Source organism: Ptiloglossa arizonensis, chromosome 1 (assembly GCF_051014685.1).
Source record: "Ptiloglossa arizonensis isolate GNS036 chromosome 1, iyPtiAriz1_principal, whole genome shotgun sequence".
In the NCBI taxonomy this organism is placed as follows: Eukaryota; Metazoa; Arthropoda; class Insecta; order Hymenoptera; family Colletidae; genus Ptiloglossa; species Ptiloglossa arizonensis.
This window is the reverse complement of record NC_135048.1, coordinates 12,555,475-12,570,330: the sequence shown is the minus strand read 5'-3', so window position 1 is coordinate 12,570,330 and position 14,856 is coordinate 12,555,475. Positions and strand designations below refer to the sequence as shown.

Genomic DNA, 14,856 nt, shown 5'->3' with positions numbered 1-14,856 from the left:
AGACAAATTATTTCGTAACATTGGAAATGGTCCAGGTAGTATTATTTCATTTATAGACGGCGTCTCTACGACGCTGCCCTCTTGTGTGTATTTCTGTATTCAATTTGAGGTCGCCATCTTGCTTTTACACACCTTGTGATATTCTTGTCGAGTAATATTCTAATAGGGATATTTATTTAAAGGTTTGGTCTCGGATCGGTGACCCCGTATCTCCCAGAACAATGGAAATATGATTTCTAAAGGCTTCCTCATCCCGAAAGAAACGTTCAAGGTCCAAAGAAATGTTCTAACCTCAAAAAAAGTTCGCAGAAACGGTAAATACTATTTCCTCTTGTCGTTACTTTCAACCTTATCTTTCAAAGCAGCCGTTAAATTTATGGTTTCCCGTTCTCGCCGACGGTTTCGTGAATTTTGAACGGTACTCGTCCACCGTGTAAGAATGCGCTCGATAATGATAACGCGAAGTTATCGCGAGCAACGGTGCAGGAGGAGATGAAAACGGAGATGGAAGCCTTGAAACGGAGATTGTTTCACCGCTAGGCAAAGCATCGCGTGTACAGACGCCGTAGAAAGTTTCGTTGACTTCTCAGGGTGAAAGCACTCTGTTCTATCGTGCACGGCGATTTCATTTTCTAAAGATTTCCCCCGGCTACAAAGTTCCGGAAACCGGGCTCCCGAATAGCACCCGTTCTCTCTTGCAACGTTTCAGCGGTTTCTCGACGGCGAAACACGCAAAAGCATGGCAACCGGTTTTAACAAAAAAAAAAAAAAAAAAAAAGAAAAAAAGACACACATCTACCACTGCCCTTTCAACCTATTCGATCACGAAGGAAACGAATCGCAACAAGTGGGCGGATGAGATTAATCCCCCGACTCTAGGTTAGGTCTGTGTCAGATTTAGGTTAGGTCCGGATTTTTAGACCCGGAACTCAAGAACGCATCGCACCGCGACGACACGTAAATAATATTACAATTTTTGTATACTCGGATCGGAGAGAGGGATTTTCAGTTTTCGATGGAAATTGGATCGATAGCGAACGAAGTAGCAGCAATTATACCACTCGAAGTGAAAAATTACATGGAATAATGATTCACCGGCGCACAAAGGTTTTCTAACGAAGCCACTCGAGCGATAAACTCACCCCTCTGCTCCACTCCTCGCCATTCACCAGATCGTACAATGGAACTCGCGAATCAGAGACGATAGAATCAATCAAATCCCATTGGTCATCAATCCTCCGTCGGTGCACCGGCAATTGCGCCCAGAAATTCCGATTGCGCGGGATTAATTTCTTTTCCGGTCCCGTTAATCAGCGCTAGAACTCACAGAAACCCGTGGAGCTTAATATTCACGGGACATCGAGCCCAGTAATTATTTTTCTAATTTGTTTTCGGGTTGGAGGGGGCTGCCATGACGACGATCATTAGCGTCGTTAATTTCGTGCGCGCGTCCTCCCACCCCCGATCCGCAAGAAAGGCGTGTTTCCGTGTGAATCGCGCGTTGCAAACGCCCGCTATGGTGGCAGCGTGCGCGTCCCGAGGAAAATAGGATGATTCGACGGAGCCACTTCAACCGCCCGGATATTTCGAAGCGGTGGTTGTTCAAGGGGTGGTTTCCGCGTGGTTGTTTTGCAACACGCTACACCCTGGCCCCAGCCATTCCGAGCAATTCCGTGCCCCCACCCCTCCCCCTCTGTGTAGCTGGGACACGGAACGGGGTCGACAATTTCTTGCAAAAACAACTCCCGTGGATTAAGACCGAAACACAGTGTTTTTCAAACATTTACGACGATCCGTGTAAACATTTTCATTTGGGAACCCAACCCGGAGACGTCGAGTGACGTCAGTTGTTCGTTTTGACCTAACCTTGAGTCAAAATTGGGCGCGCAGTGCCCCAAAAAGAAATCATAGATGTATACGTTTCCTCGACACTGTTTCCATCGATCGTACCTTTCGTTGGTTTCGGATTTGCACGACACCGATTTCGTCCAGGAACAGTTCTTATCGGCAACTGTTTTACCGACGATGGTATCGACTCTCGTTGTACCGCGCGTGGGTCTTTTCGGACCCGGAGGGAATTTTCTATCGCTCAATTGTATCGTTAATAGGAGTTTTGTTAGAAATTAAGAAATGTACGATAAAATAATGGAATTTTTATTCCGTTTAAACCTAGACGCGATGGCTTAAATTAGTGGTATTGCGAGGGTAAATTAATAACGAAGGTTAACACAAATATAGCTCTTTCGCATTCTTCTTGATCCCGATGTGTAATTCCGGTTTGAAATTATTTAAAATTGGCTAATTTTTGCTTGTCCTATTTCTAAATTCGTCGATTCAATCACTCGTCTCTTCTTTCTCTGCTTTAACGTTGAAATTATCGACAGATTCGGTATACCGTGATGTATCTTGTATGTATTTTTAAAAAACCGATGGATTAAGAAGAAGAGTAATATAGAAAATTGACGATATATGTAGAATAAAAAAAATAATAATACCTTGATAAATCACGCGACGGAATTTTTTATACAAATACTCGAAACCAGTGAATTTGACTAGTTGATGAATCTGGTAGTAATTGAACTCGTAGAATCAAATGTACGTTTGGCTCAATTTAATCCTTTATTTGATATATAATAACAAAGCTCTTTACTTTTTATTGGGTCAATTTTTAATCACTTACAGTGAATAAAGCAACGGTAACGGTAGAAATTTCATATTTTTCAAGAGAAAATTTTACTCTCCGAAACAGAAAGAGAAATAAAATAAAAATTGTTCGCCACACGAATCGAAATTCGGTAAAATTTAAGCAAATTCCATAGAAATCGGAACTATTGGGTCATCGAAATTTTCCGGCAAGAGTTTGCCAAATATTCGTCTCCGATTAAAAATACTTTTCACGGTCTTTCCCACGTAGCGAGGAAAAAAGGCGATTAACCGAGCAAGAGCGAATTAACCCAATTATTAAACGTTCAACGTCGATCCTGAGAAGTTTACGAGACAGTTCTTAAAGACTTTGTAAATTGTCCGAAAGAAAGTTTACGGTTCGAAAAACTTTGTAAACTGTCCAAGTGTTACTGGTACCAAAGAACACGTAAATTCAACATCAAAAACTTTCGGAATGGGTCGTATAAAAAAAGGTCGGTTCGACCGAGGATAGTTTGCATAATTTTGAAGACAGGAAGAAATTTTTCATGTAGACGTTGTCGTCCACTGCATTTTTAATTTTCTCACTCTCCTGATCCATCCGACGTTTTGTGCAAAAAATTTCATAAAAGTGGCACCGTGGAGAAATAACATTTTGCAACTGAAAGCCGTGGCTACAGAGGTCGAGGTAAAAATTTGCAAAGCGCAAAGCACAACGAATAGAGTTTTCAATATGGAACGTACTCTGGAGAAAAAAACGTATCGGGAGAATTTTAATTTATTTCCCGCTGGTTTCTCCATCGGCGAAACAGCTCGATCGCGATTCGACGATAAATCGCAGACCGATTTTGTTCCGCGATTGCTGAACAATCATGGAGGATTTTACGTAATTTTTATCGGAGTAATGCCACGAGCTTTTTGGGAAGAACTGTGACAAGGGGGGCATATCGTTTTGATCCGCAAACGAAATACGTTCGTAGTTCAATTAACGAAAAAAGTTCGACACACCCGAGCGCGTACGCCAGAAAGTTATTGTTTGAAAAATGTATATATATATATATAGAGCATCCTTGGATCGAACTGTGTATGTTACTTGTACCGCTGGTGATTAAATTGGCCCGTGACAGGTGCAAATATTTTATAAAATTTTATTTCCGGTACGAGTAAAAATTGCGAAAGCAAAGTCTGAGTATGGAAGGTATATTCGATTTAATACGCTACAGTCGATGTTGGCCCATTTCTATTCTAACAGAAGATTTACTAACTAGTCGAAATGACTGGTTCCATTGCTTTTATAGAAAAATTTACTCTAAATGGTATATTTTCCGAAGTCATATCGTGTCTTAGAAATTCCTCTTTGTCCACACTCACCGGTTTCTTTTTAGATACACTTGAGGTATACTTTAATATACCGAACTAGTATTATTAGGTTGTTCGGAAAGTTATTTCGTTTCTTTTTAGTGAAAATGAAACACGATGTTTTTAGACTTTTTTAATAAACATTTTATTAAATTACATATTCCCCATTTTGGAAAACAAAATGACTTTCCGAACAACTCAATGAAAGAATGAAATTATTCGAAAAGAATCATGTCTTGGCACTCATCCTACTGTATGTCTCGTTCAAATAAAGTACAAAAAATGTCGATTACGTGCACATTTCGTCGAATCGATAAATCGTTTAAATCGTTTCGATGGAATATTATTCTTGCATTATATATCGTGTGTATGGTATATATCGGAATTAATTAGACGGTGACGTATCGCGAATAGGTTAGTCGAGATTAGATACTTTGGAACGATTTCGCTGTTCTGTCGTGCGATTGGTTGTGCATCTGCGCATTACGTCATATCGTTACGGTAACGCCATCTGGCGTTTCAAACGCGTGACAATTGAACCCATGAGAGGGAGTAACGCGAACCGAGTCGTTTGTCCTTCGCGCGGTACGAATCCGTGTCATCGGGTGTACCGATCGTGTCGATTAAATAATCCCCGTGTCCCGATTCCCTGGCACGTATGCGTGTCGCGTATACGATTTTCTTTTCCAACGAGTACCAAAAATAATCGTTTTCCATTGTTTAATTTCATACGTACACCAACTGTGAATAGATCTACATACGTCCACGTAAATAAACGGATTGTATCGATAAATCTATCGAGAAACTTTATTCGTAAATATAAAGAACAAAGTTAAAAGGTACAATCGCACACAATTTTCTTATGTATAAAATTATATCAATTATTATTAACTTCATTCCGGAACCTTGTAACGGAGCATCGTAAATTTACGAATTCTTCAAAAGGGATCTGCAAATCACATGGAATATTAACAGTCTAGACGTGCAACTTGTTATTGTAATTTTTCACGGTGAATGGACAAATATCCCATCCATATCGGAGTGTTAAAAAATGGGACACTTCTTAACCCACCAGGCTTCAAAGATTCGAACGAAAGGTTTTTAGAGGCGATACGATTGTAAAAATTGTCTAAGCTCCCCCTCCGTAGAAAGGTACGTACTTTCTCGGGTCTTTATTATTCTATCGCGAAATTTGTTTCAGGGAGAAGCATGCAACTCCGGAGAAAACTATTTCAAATCCCAAGCGAGACGCCCCGAGCCCGGTCGCGCGAAAGACGTGAGTACGCTATTTTGTTTCTCGAATCGAATCTCTCAGTCGTTTTCACGGACAAACGGAAAGCAATTTCGTTGCTGGCGGGGTTTTAGACGCGTCGCGTAGGAAATATAAAATTGATCGAACCGCGGTGGAACGGGTATGCGCTTTTCGACACGCGTTTAATTTTCAATTCGCAATTTCCATCTGGCGAGCGTGCGCGCGAGCTCGCGCCACGCGAGCTTGTTAGCACGAAACGATTCTGCGTTTGTCAGCGGCCCGCTACCACAGTGCGCGAGTTTTTGCGACGTCACGATATTCGAATCAAATTCGCCCTCAAAATTTGCCGGGCCATGGAAAGAGTAATAACAAGCGTTATACGAATACGTTTCAGCGAGTGCAATTAGTTGGAGAAGCAAATTTACAACGTGTCTGGGTTACGCGTTTTGAAATTCGCGCGCTTGTTTCGACCTTGCGACACGTGCGTCGTCGGGATTGGCTCGGAGGAGATCGAATCGGAGGCCGCTTCGCGCCTCGATCTGTTAATCGATTCGAATCGGGAACTCGACTCATGGGCCGACCTAACCTCGAAATTCGTTGATTTTCTTCAACGTTGTGGAAGATACGAATAACGATACAACTTGTTACATGGTATTATATTTCATTTTTATAAATTTACAATTATTTTGCATATATTATTTTATATACTAATATATTTCTGTAGAAATGCACTATAAAGGAATTGTAATAAAATCACACTTGTAATTTTTGGTACCAACGAATTTAATTTCTTCGAGCAACGATGCAAAATGAAAATTACAAATAGTCTCGATGTTTTCTCATTCGAGAGATTGACGAAAAGTTCCAAAGTTCCCCCTCCACTCAGCTTGGCCCCGCCTCTATTTTCAAACACACTCGCGATACTCGTATTAGAGCTGATCCGAATATTTGGATAATGAGATCACGAAGCATTCGTAATATGAATTTTTTCTTCAAATTTAACTTTCAAGAACCTAACCTCGAAATTGGTTAAGTTTCTTCGACGATTCTCTTGTATTGGATACGAATAACGATATAGCTTGTCGTTACTTTGTGTAAACGATGCGAAATAAAAATTATAAAGGGTATTGGACACTTTCACGTTCGAGAGATTAATGAGAGGTCCCCATTTGCGCAGTCTAACCCCGTCTCTACCTCCAAACACGCTTGTCTCGCCCGAGTTTGTGCGAAAACGTCATGAAAAATTTTGGGAAAAGATTGGTGGTCTGTAAAAAAATTCAAGACGGCCATTTGGAAGATATCTTGTTCCATTGTTAACTCCCAAGTTTGTACTTTTAAATAAACAAGAAATATCAAGATTACTTAAACCGTTTGAGTTTTATTCACAAAACAAATCGACCGGTGATGTTCGGGACACGCTTTACATCATTACAGGTAATTTTTCAAAGTAAAACTTACGTTCTCGTATAAAATGAACAATTTATCATCGACACATAATGTAAATAATTGTCTAGATCCGGATCACTTTCAGAATTCAATTTCGTCCACCTAGATTCTTAAAATATCACACTATTCGCACGCAGGACAAAAGACCCCTTATTCCAAGTTTCCTTTCGGAAAATTCCAACACCGCGCAATTGAAACACGTGATAACTCTCCACGTTGAAAAACAACATGGACGACCACGTACCGATGGTTTTCTTCTCCCGCGTAAATTCGTTCCGATCGGCGACGATATCAACTTACAGTGTTCCCCAAGGGAGAGAGAAACAATCCGCGACAGTCCACGCGGAAATCTCTATGTAGGGCACTTTAACATCCGCCGCGCGGATGATAAACCATCGCCGTGAGTTCTGGCCGGTGGTTGCCGGCATTATTAGCCCGCCACGGCTCGTTGTTGTCCCGCGTATCGTTAAACCGAGTGATACGGGTGTCCCCGAGCCGCGAGTTATACAGGATTCCTCCATTTTGTGACGTCGCGCGAATCAATTCGATCCGCGGCGAAGAGGGTTCTAGAAATTCGTTTCTTCGTTGCCGAAATAATGGAACGTAGCCGTACGGCCCGTTTTAATTGCGAATCGTCGTAGCACGGGGGTTTAGAGTGCGGTGGTTACGTAATTATCGAGTCTGAGAGGTTTCGAATAATTTCACCGCGTCGAAGTAAGTAGTTTTTCCTGCGCCCGGAACACGGGGAGCCCCGTCGAGACGATGTTCGCGTAATTGCGAATCAAGTGGGGCAATTAAAGACGCGGAGCGTAGTCGGAGGGGTAGTCGGCTGTGTAATTACCGAACTTGGGACAACCGAGGGTGTTTGCACGATAGAGGGTAGCATCGAGGTTGGTAGTCGCGAAAATGCTTCGATCTATTGTGAGTCGCCATTGTCGCGTCGGACAGGAGCGACGACAGGGATACGAGGAGGCGAAGAACGCGGTAACTGCAGCAAGGATGACTCTTTCCCGGTAATGTTACACCGCGGTGTGTTGTAGCAGAAGTCGGCGTGGTGTGTCTCGGCGTGCTTCGAAGATTACTACAGCGGGTTGGAATGTTAAATTTTCAAACGGTGTCACCGGTAGCTGCGGGGCTTATCCGACACGATCGCTCGTCACGTCGGGGAAAGTACACGGTGCTTACATTCCCGAGGACACGAGAGGCGCACCGAGGCGAAGCTGCAAAGCTCGTAGGAGATACCTGCCGGCTGTAATGAATTGTATGGATCAGCCATAAAAGTCCCAGGATCCCGGATGTCCTTATTATCCTATGCAGGATCGTGATACTGAATTCCCCCTTGTTCACGTTGCACCGAAGCTACGCGCGACCAGCTTAATTTTCGGGCCAAGGATAAATTAATATTCAGCGAAGCATAGGAAATCCGGCGCGCGTTCGAAATACTGAAAAGCTCCACGGACTGCAGCTCACCGTCCCTGTACAAATTCCACGGTAACTGCGCGATACGCGAACGAATTTGATGCCCGACGCGATTATACCGTCCCGTTAAAATTGCGAAATTCGGTAACCGTTACCTACGTCCACTTCGTTGGGTCGTTGTTTCCCCCTAACCGTGCAACATTCGTTGACCTTTTCCCGTCGAGCGTGCCTCACACGCGACCCAAACTTCCGGCGAGATTTCGCGGCTACGGTAGCGCACGATTCACTGGCAGCAATTTTTATTCTCCTTCGTCAGAAATATCGCGCAAGTTGTCCCACCGAGTTTGTTTACTTCCAGCATTTTATTCCGTGGCTGGAAAATCTTTTCCACGGGGATTGTGTCTTTCTGGGCGTTTCTGGGGCGAGAGTAAATTTCTTCGTGTTTTTGGTGAGTCATTGTCAACGATCCGGCTCCGTGGATGAAAGTCCTTGGAATCGGTTGCTCGGGATTGCTCTGTCGAGAAAAATTCCCCGAGACTCGGAAAATCCTCGACGCTCCGCGTCTCGATCTTTTCGGATCCGGAGAGACTTTTTCGTTGCGCAATTATCTCGTCGGTAACGCTTCTTTTGGGAGTGAAGAAAACTTGGATAAAGTTAGAGAATTTTTCCTCGAAATATCCGTACCGGTGATGTCAAGTTACGGGTCACTTTTGACCCCGTGTCTCCGCTCGGTAGCGCGAGGGTTAAGATTGCCTCGTCGAGTCAGGTTGTTCAAGATTGACCGGTTGAAACTTACTTGCGAGCGTAGTACAGGTAAGGTTATCTTTAAGATAACGAGGGGTACCGAGTTACGAAGGACCATTATCGAGGGGAGAAAGGGTCGTCTTACCCGACCATGTGCACAATAAAGAAAAAGATGTTCCTTGTTTAGGATCGGAGTATCACGAGAACCCGTTTCGTTCCAATGAAACCCATAACTATTTATCTGTATGAAAAGGTCTACGCGAGGACAATTTAGTTAAGACTTTTTCGAGTTTTGTTAAACCTGTCACTGTCCTCTAGCTCGATGAATCGAGATTGGGTTGTTAGGATAGATATGTCAGAACTAATTGATTAAAATTCACCAAAGGTGACTCGTCGAGGCTGATCAACCCTCGCCGCGTCACACCTGGGTCTCTTCAGACCCAGAGAGACTTTTTCATTGTTCAATTCTCCCATCGGTACAACGTCTCTTCGAAATTAAGAAAAGTAAAATAAAAGGACAGAATCGTTGTTCAAAATATCTGTACCGGTGATGTTAAGTTATGGGTCACTTTTGACCCATGGGTGGTCTCTCCACGAGATTGCAAGGGTTAAGATTCTCTCGTCGAGTCAGGTTGCTCGATATTGACCAGTTAAAAGGAAAGTAAAGTTAGGATAGAGATATCGAGTTACGAAGGACCTTTATCGAGGGAAGGAAGACTCGCGCGATAAAGAAGAAGACGTTACTTGTTTAGGATCGGCATATTACGAGAGCCCGTTTCGTTCGAATGGAAGCCATACTTGCCTCTACGAAAAGGTAGAGCGGTACTCGCCCTTAGGAAAAGGTCCACTAACCGGACCTTCCAACACCAGCGATGGCGTCGTCCAGCAAGTACTCCCTGGCGATAGGAAAAAGCTACCTTTACCGTGTAGCTGGTCCTATTCCTCTCCCATTCAACTCGTCCATTTCCACGTGCGCCACTGTATGTATAATACATAGCTGGGAGCCGTACACGTCGCCACAGATTGCGGGTCATTCCATTCTTAGCTCGCAGCCACTCCGCCGGCAGAACGGAACGTGGAACTCCCCCTTTCTGCGGCATTATCAAGACTTTTCCCATAAAGTACACAACCGAATCGCGTAGAAACGTCGTCCCGCGCGTGCTTTTCAACCACAAAGTCGTTGCACAACGTCTACGGACGTCGTCGTCGTCGTTCCCTCCCCCCGTTACGTCGAGCGTCCCAAAAATATCCGAATTCACGAGTTTCCGGTCGTGAGACGGCTTCAGGCTCAATAGCGTAACGAGACTTCGCGAAATCGTCTTGCGTATCGCGCGCAAGTTTCGAACCAAACGAGCTCGGAACGATTGTGTCGCGTTCCAGACCCGAACTTCTCCCGTAGACGTTCCACCAGTCGTGGTGTTACCGCGACACGAATGCAAACTGTTTAGTCGTTTGCGTATCGATGTCGTAGCTCGGTGGTTGCTTCGAGACACGGTTCTTCCGAATCCTTTGTAAGAGTTGTTTCTCGAACTCGACGCTAGAGATTCGATGCTCGTCCGGGTGGTAGGTGGGGATTGGAATCACCAGGATTCTGTTGGGATTAACGGAGGCCGACTCCTCGCGACACGTTGCACACCATTTTGAGTGAAACTCGATCGACAGGCGGGGAATCGAAAATTAACCGAATCGTGTTCGACTGTTTAACCGGACGAGCCTCGCGAGACTTCCGAGGTACTTCCACGGCAGTGTATATACAGGATGATTGGCTTAAATTGAACGTTCAAGTTGTTTCTGTTGTTACGAAAGGTTGTTATGAAAAGGTCTACACTAGGACAATTTAGTTAAGATATGTTCAAGTTTTGTTAAACCTGGATGGATCGAGATCGGGTTGTTAGGATAGATATGTCAGAATTAATTGGTTAAAATTGACCAAAGGTGACTCGTCGAGAAAGTGTTATTTGAACGGTTTCGAAGTGTGCATCTCTCGGTAACAAAGAATCGTTCTATCTAGGTCAATTTGAATGTTTCTTTTTTCAAAGTCATCGATATTTTTCCACATTAATATTTATTTTTTATTGTTCGATGTTGTTGTTCGTATCGAAAGGAATTCAACGGTCTACAATATCATGACTTCGAGATGAGCTTGATATAGCTTCTATAGTTCTTTACTCAACTGTAAAGTACCATTAACATCGGTGCGTTTCGTTCGTCGATGTAAATTAATAGAAATTATTTATTAATACAAAAATCACCAAACAAATGAAGCATGCCACGCGCAACCGTGTATCCATCACGAGATACTTTGCGAAAATTTTAACCTCAATTGCAAAACCTAACCTCGAAGGACCCTCGCAAGCCATCGGGTCCCTTTCGTTTCTAAGGCATTCTACGTTTCTCTTCAACGTTCCAATAAAGAGAAAACAATAACGGGGAAAACGGATACCAAAATCCATAAATATCGCGGGGACGTCGTCGTCGTAACCCGTAACCGCGTTTCCAAAATTTTCGCATGTTAATACAGATCTCGGGCATCCTAAAGCGGCGTAATGCAGAACTGCATCTGCATAACGCGCGGAACACAATGGTGCAATAGCGGGCTGCAGAGCGTAAGGTCGGGCGTCGGTAATGAAATCGCGCGTTGCTCGGCCGTAATGACGACCCCGGGGCGTCGCGACGCTTACCGTTTTCGCGATAACGATGTAGGGAAACGAAGCGAGCCCGCGGCCGCTTAAAATGCACGAAAACCGGGCCGTAATGAAATTTTCGCTCTTTCGAATGCCACGAGTGCGCGCGAGCACCAACGGAGTATCTCGAGAACACGTCGATCGCGATCAAACCGACGAAGATGAAATCGTTCGAGATGGAACGTCGTAAGGAAAAGGGTATTCTTGTTTCTGTTTTTCTTTTTTAAACTCGTATCGAATCGAATAATATTCTGTGGTTTGTCCAACGAGTAATATCAAATAATAGTACAGTAGTAGTATCAAATAATATTCTGTGGTTCGTCCAATAATTTACGTGGAACACTTTTTTCTAGACTTGATTGTTATTTTTTTGTAATTTAAATCATTTGATTTACGATTGAATTACTTGCATAAGCAATGGAATATATAATAAAGAAACTATTTGTTCGAATAATCACTTCTTTAAGAAATATAATATAATAACGGAATAAGTTAGAGGAAATAATTTTTTGTTATTAAAAATTTATTTTGAACGATTGTTTAAATTAATATTATTACCAGGTCCGCCACCATCGGCTGAATAATGTTCCATTTGTTTGAAAATGATCGAACCGTTCGAATAAACCGAGTAACTTGAAAGAAGACATGCAGTGTAAATTGTGAAAGTTCTTTCAAAGCGTTCGGTTTGTTCTGATCAGAAAAAAAATCTTTTATAAACGAGGGAGAGTTGTTCCTGGAATTCAAGAATAGACCAATAGCTATAGACGATTTATTTTTATTTTTATAAATTTTATAAGTTTTTCTAAAGTTTTAAATATCGTTGATTTTCCAATATCGAACACTTTAGATGGAAAAGTTTCTATGTTGCTAATTTTCAATCTTTTAACGATTTCAATTTTTTACAAAATATCCAGCACGTTTCTCTTATGTTTTGAATTATTGTTAGAGGGCATGTTCTCGAAATACAATTATTATCGATATAATTGAAAAATTGTGACTAAGATGTATCACACAACCTAATTTGATTTCGATGACGATAACAGAGCATAAATATTTATATTCTATTTTCGTTTTCATTCCTAGTAGATATTCATACAACTAGAGTAACGCTTAATTCGGTTAATAGGATTCCGGCGAGAGTTCACTAAATTGGACAATGGCGAAAATTTAGTTGCAATAAATGTACAATGGCTCCAAAAAGTATATGTATAAATGACTGCACATAGAGCATAATAATTCATATATAGAGAATTTTTCTTGTTCACTGGAAATTTTTTTAAGAAAGTGAAATCAACACTTGAATGTTTTTTTTATTTCTTTAATCCAACTTTTCTTGGGACTTTTTTTCACTAGAATGATAGAGTATTAATAGCTAAACATTTTTCATACGAAAAGTTTTGCTCTTAAATTTTCAATTTTCTTGATTTTATTTTCTCGAGAACATTTCTTGTCGATAAAAAAATCATCATATGCAGCCCAGTATACTTTACACATGCGCAAACTTTCATTAAAATCAGACTTCTAAGTTAGAAGAATTTTCTTCTAATGTAGTGTACGAATACTTTTTCGATTCACTATAAATCTACTGTACTACTTCCAACCCAAAGGATTTCGCGTAAATAACATCGCGTAACCTTGCCTCGGTGAGCTCATAAAATTCTCGCGTAGTCACGTGTTTTTGTTTACACGAGGTCCTTCTCCAAGCTAAATTCAATAATAATTAGATCAACTTATCGCGACTATTATCGAAAAATATATAATTTTGTATTTAACAATTCCAGTCTTATTTAACTCTAAATCTGTTTCGAATTCTACCATTTGTTCGGATTCTATTTTCACGAATGTTAATTCCTCGTTTAATGTCACCGATATTTCTTTCGGTCATTTCCCAGTGCTTATCAACGATCTCCTACGACACACGCGACTCGTATAAAATTTCATCTTTGTGCTCTAGAAATTTCTTTATTGCCAGACGGCGCCTTTGAAATTGGTAGACGTCGCGGTGCCTAAAGTGTCGTCCGACAACGGCATAAATTTCGAACTGTTTTCGCGGAGAATTTGGCCGCGTCGCGATAACTTTGAACTTTGTTACGCCGGTCACGCCGATCGTTGGACTTCCTCATTACGATTCTGCCCGCGTCAGCAATTGCAGTAAGTTGCAGCGGGTGTATATCGCGATACTTTATTGCTGTTTGGCCTCCGTGCTCGTGGCGCGCCAGAATTTTTACTGTCCATTGGCGTCGCGAACGCTACGTCCCCATTAGCGGTGGGAAAATTGAACATCGGTCGATTCGTTTTACGAGAAATCGAAGGACATTCATCGAGAAATTGAAAATCGATTAGCAAGTCAAAGCAGAGCAAGCGAAAAGCTAGCGAAAAAAAAAACAGAAAAAAAAATCAAATTTCGTACCTTCGACAGGAAAATATCAACCGATTATTTCCATTAACGGGTCACTCTCCGGGTACTGCCCAGGGAATTACATTATTTATAACTAAAGCGGTTGGTAACGTTTTTTTTTCCTTTTTTTTCTGCCTTCTACATAAAAGTAGCCCACGATTACCGGGAAGCTTACAAATTCTTCTTCGTCCAATTTTGCTCGAGTCCCTTCCACGGTCGGGGAGCTTAAGTGCCATTAAATCGAGTTTCAAACGCCCGAGGCTCCTTCAGTCTTTAAATAATATCCAGGGACTGAGAAGTAGAAATTATTTTTCCAGCCCGATCTTATTCAACTGGACTTCTTGTGCGTGGAGTAGCACGCAAAGGAATAAAAGAAAATTAATATCTCGTCGACGAAAAATATCAAAATTGCCTTTACCGAAACTTTACTTTCATTTTTCGTTGCCATTCGTCTCGTGTCTACTTTGTACCTTTCTCTTACACAAAACTCCACCATTTTCGAAGCGAAAGATTCTCTGACTCTAACTTTCAGGATGATCTTTCCCTATATCTTCCGATATCTCGCTCGAAAAATTCCATTTGAATTTTCCCGAGCGACAATTTCGAAATAAATCGAGTAACAGGATGAATACATAATACAGGGGACCTCCGTAAGGAACGCGATATGGGAACAAGAGATGGTGACTAATGGAGGGCAACGAAGGTATCCCAAGCGCTTGGGTGTTGCTCTTTTAATGGCACCTCGAGCTGCGGACGTTTACGGCGCTATTTTATGCATTTCTATGGGGGCTTGCATTCTCGAAAATCTTAAGCAAACTCGACCGTATTGACCAGATTTTCAAAGCTCCTCGCTGCAGCTACGGTATAGCGTCTAGCACCACGGATTCTGGGTACGGCCATTGTCGGTGGAA

At 42.1% G+C, this 14,856-nt stretch overlaps 1 protein-coding gene across 1 annotated transcript in view; it reads left to right on the top strand.

The window, feature by feature from the left end:
* Positions 1–202: 202 nt before the first annotated feature.
* LOC143149005 (uncharacterized) overlaps positions 203–14,856 on the top strand; it is a 63,523-nt gene continuing 48,869 nt past the window's right edge. The window contains exons 1-2 of the mRNA XM_076315953.1: positions 203–314; positions 5,204–5,278. Of these exons, the coding sequence (XP_076172068.1) occupies positions 230–314; positions 5,204–5,278 (160 nt within the window). The 5' untranslated portion in view covers positions 203–229. The remainder of the gene's footprint in view (positions 315–5,203; positions 5,279–14,856) is intronic.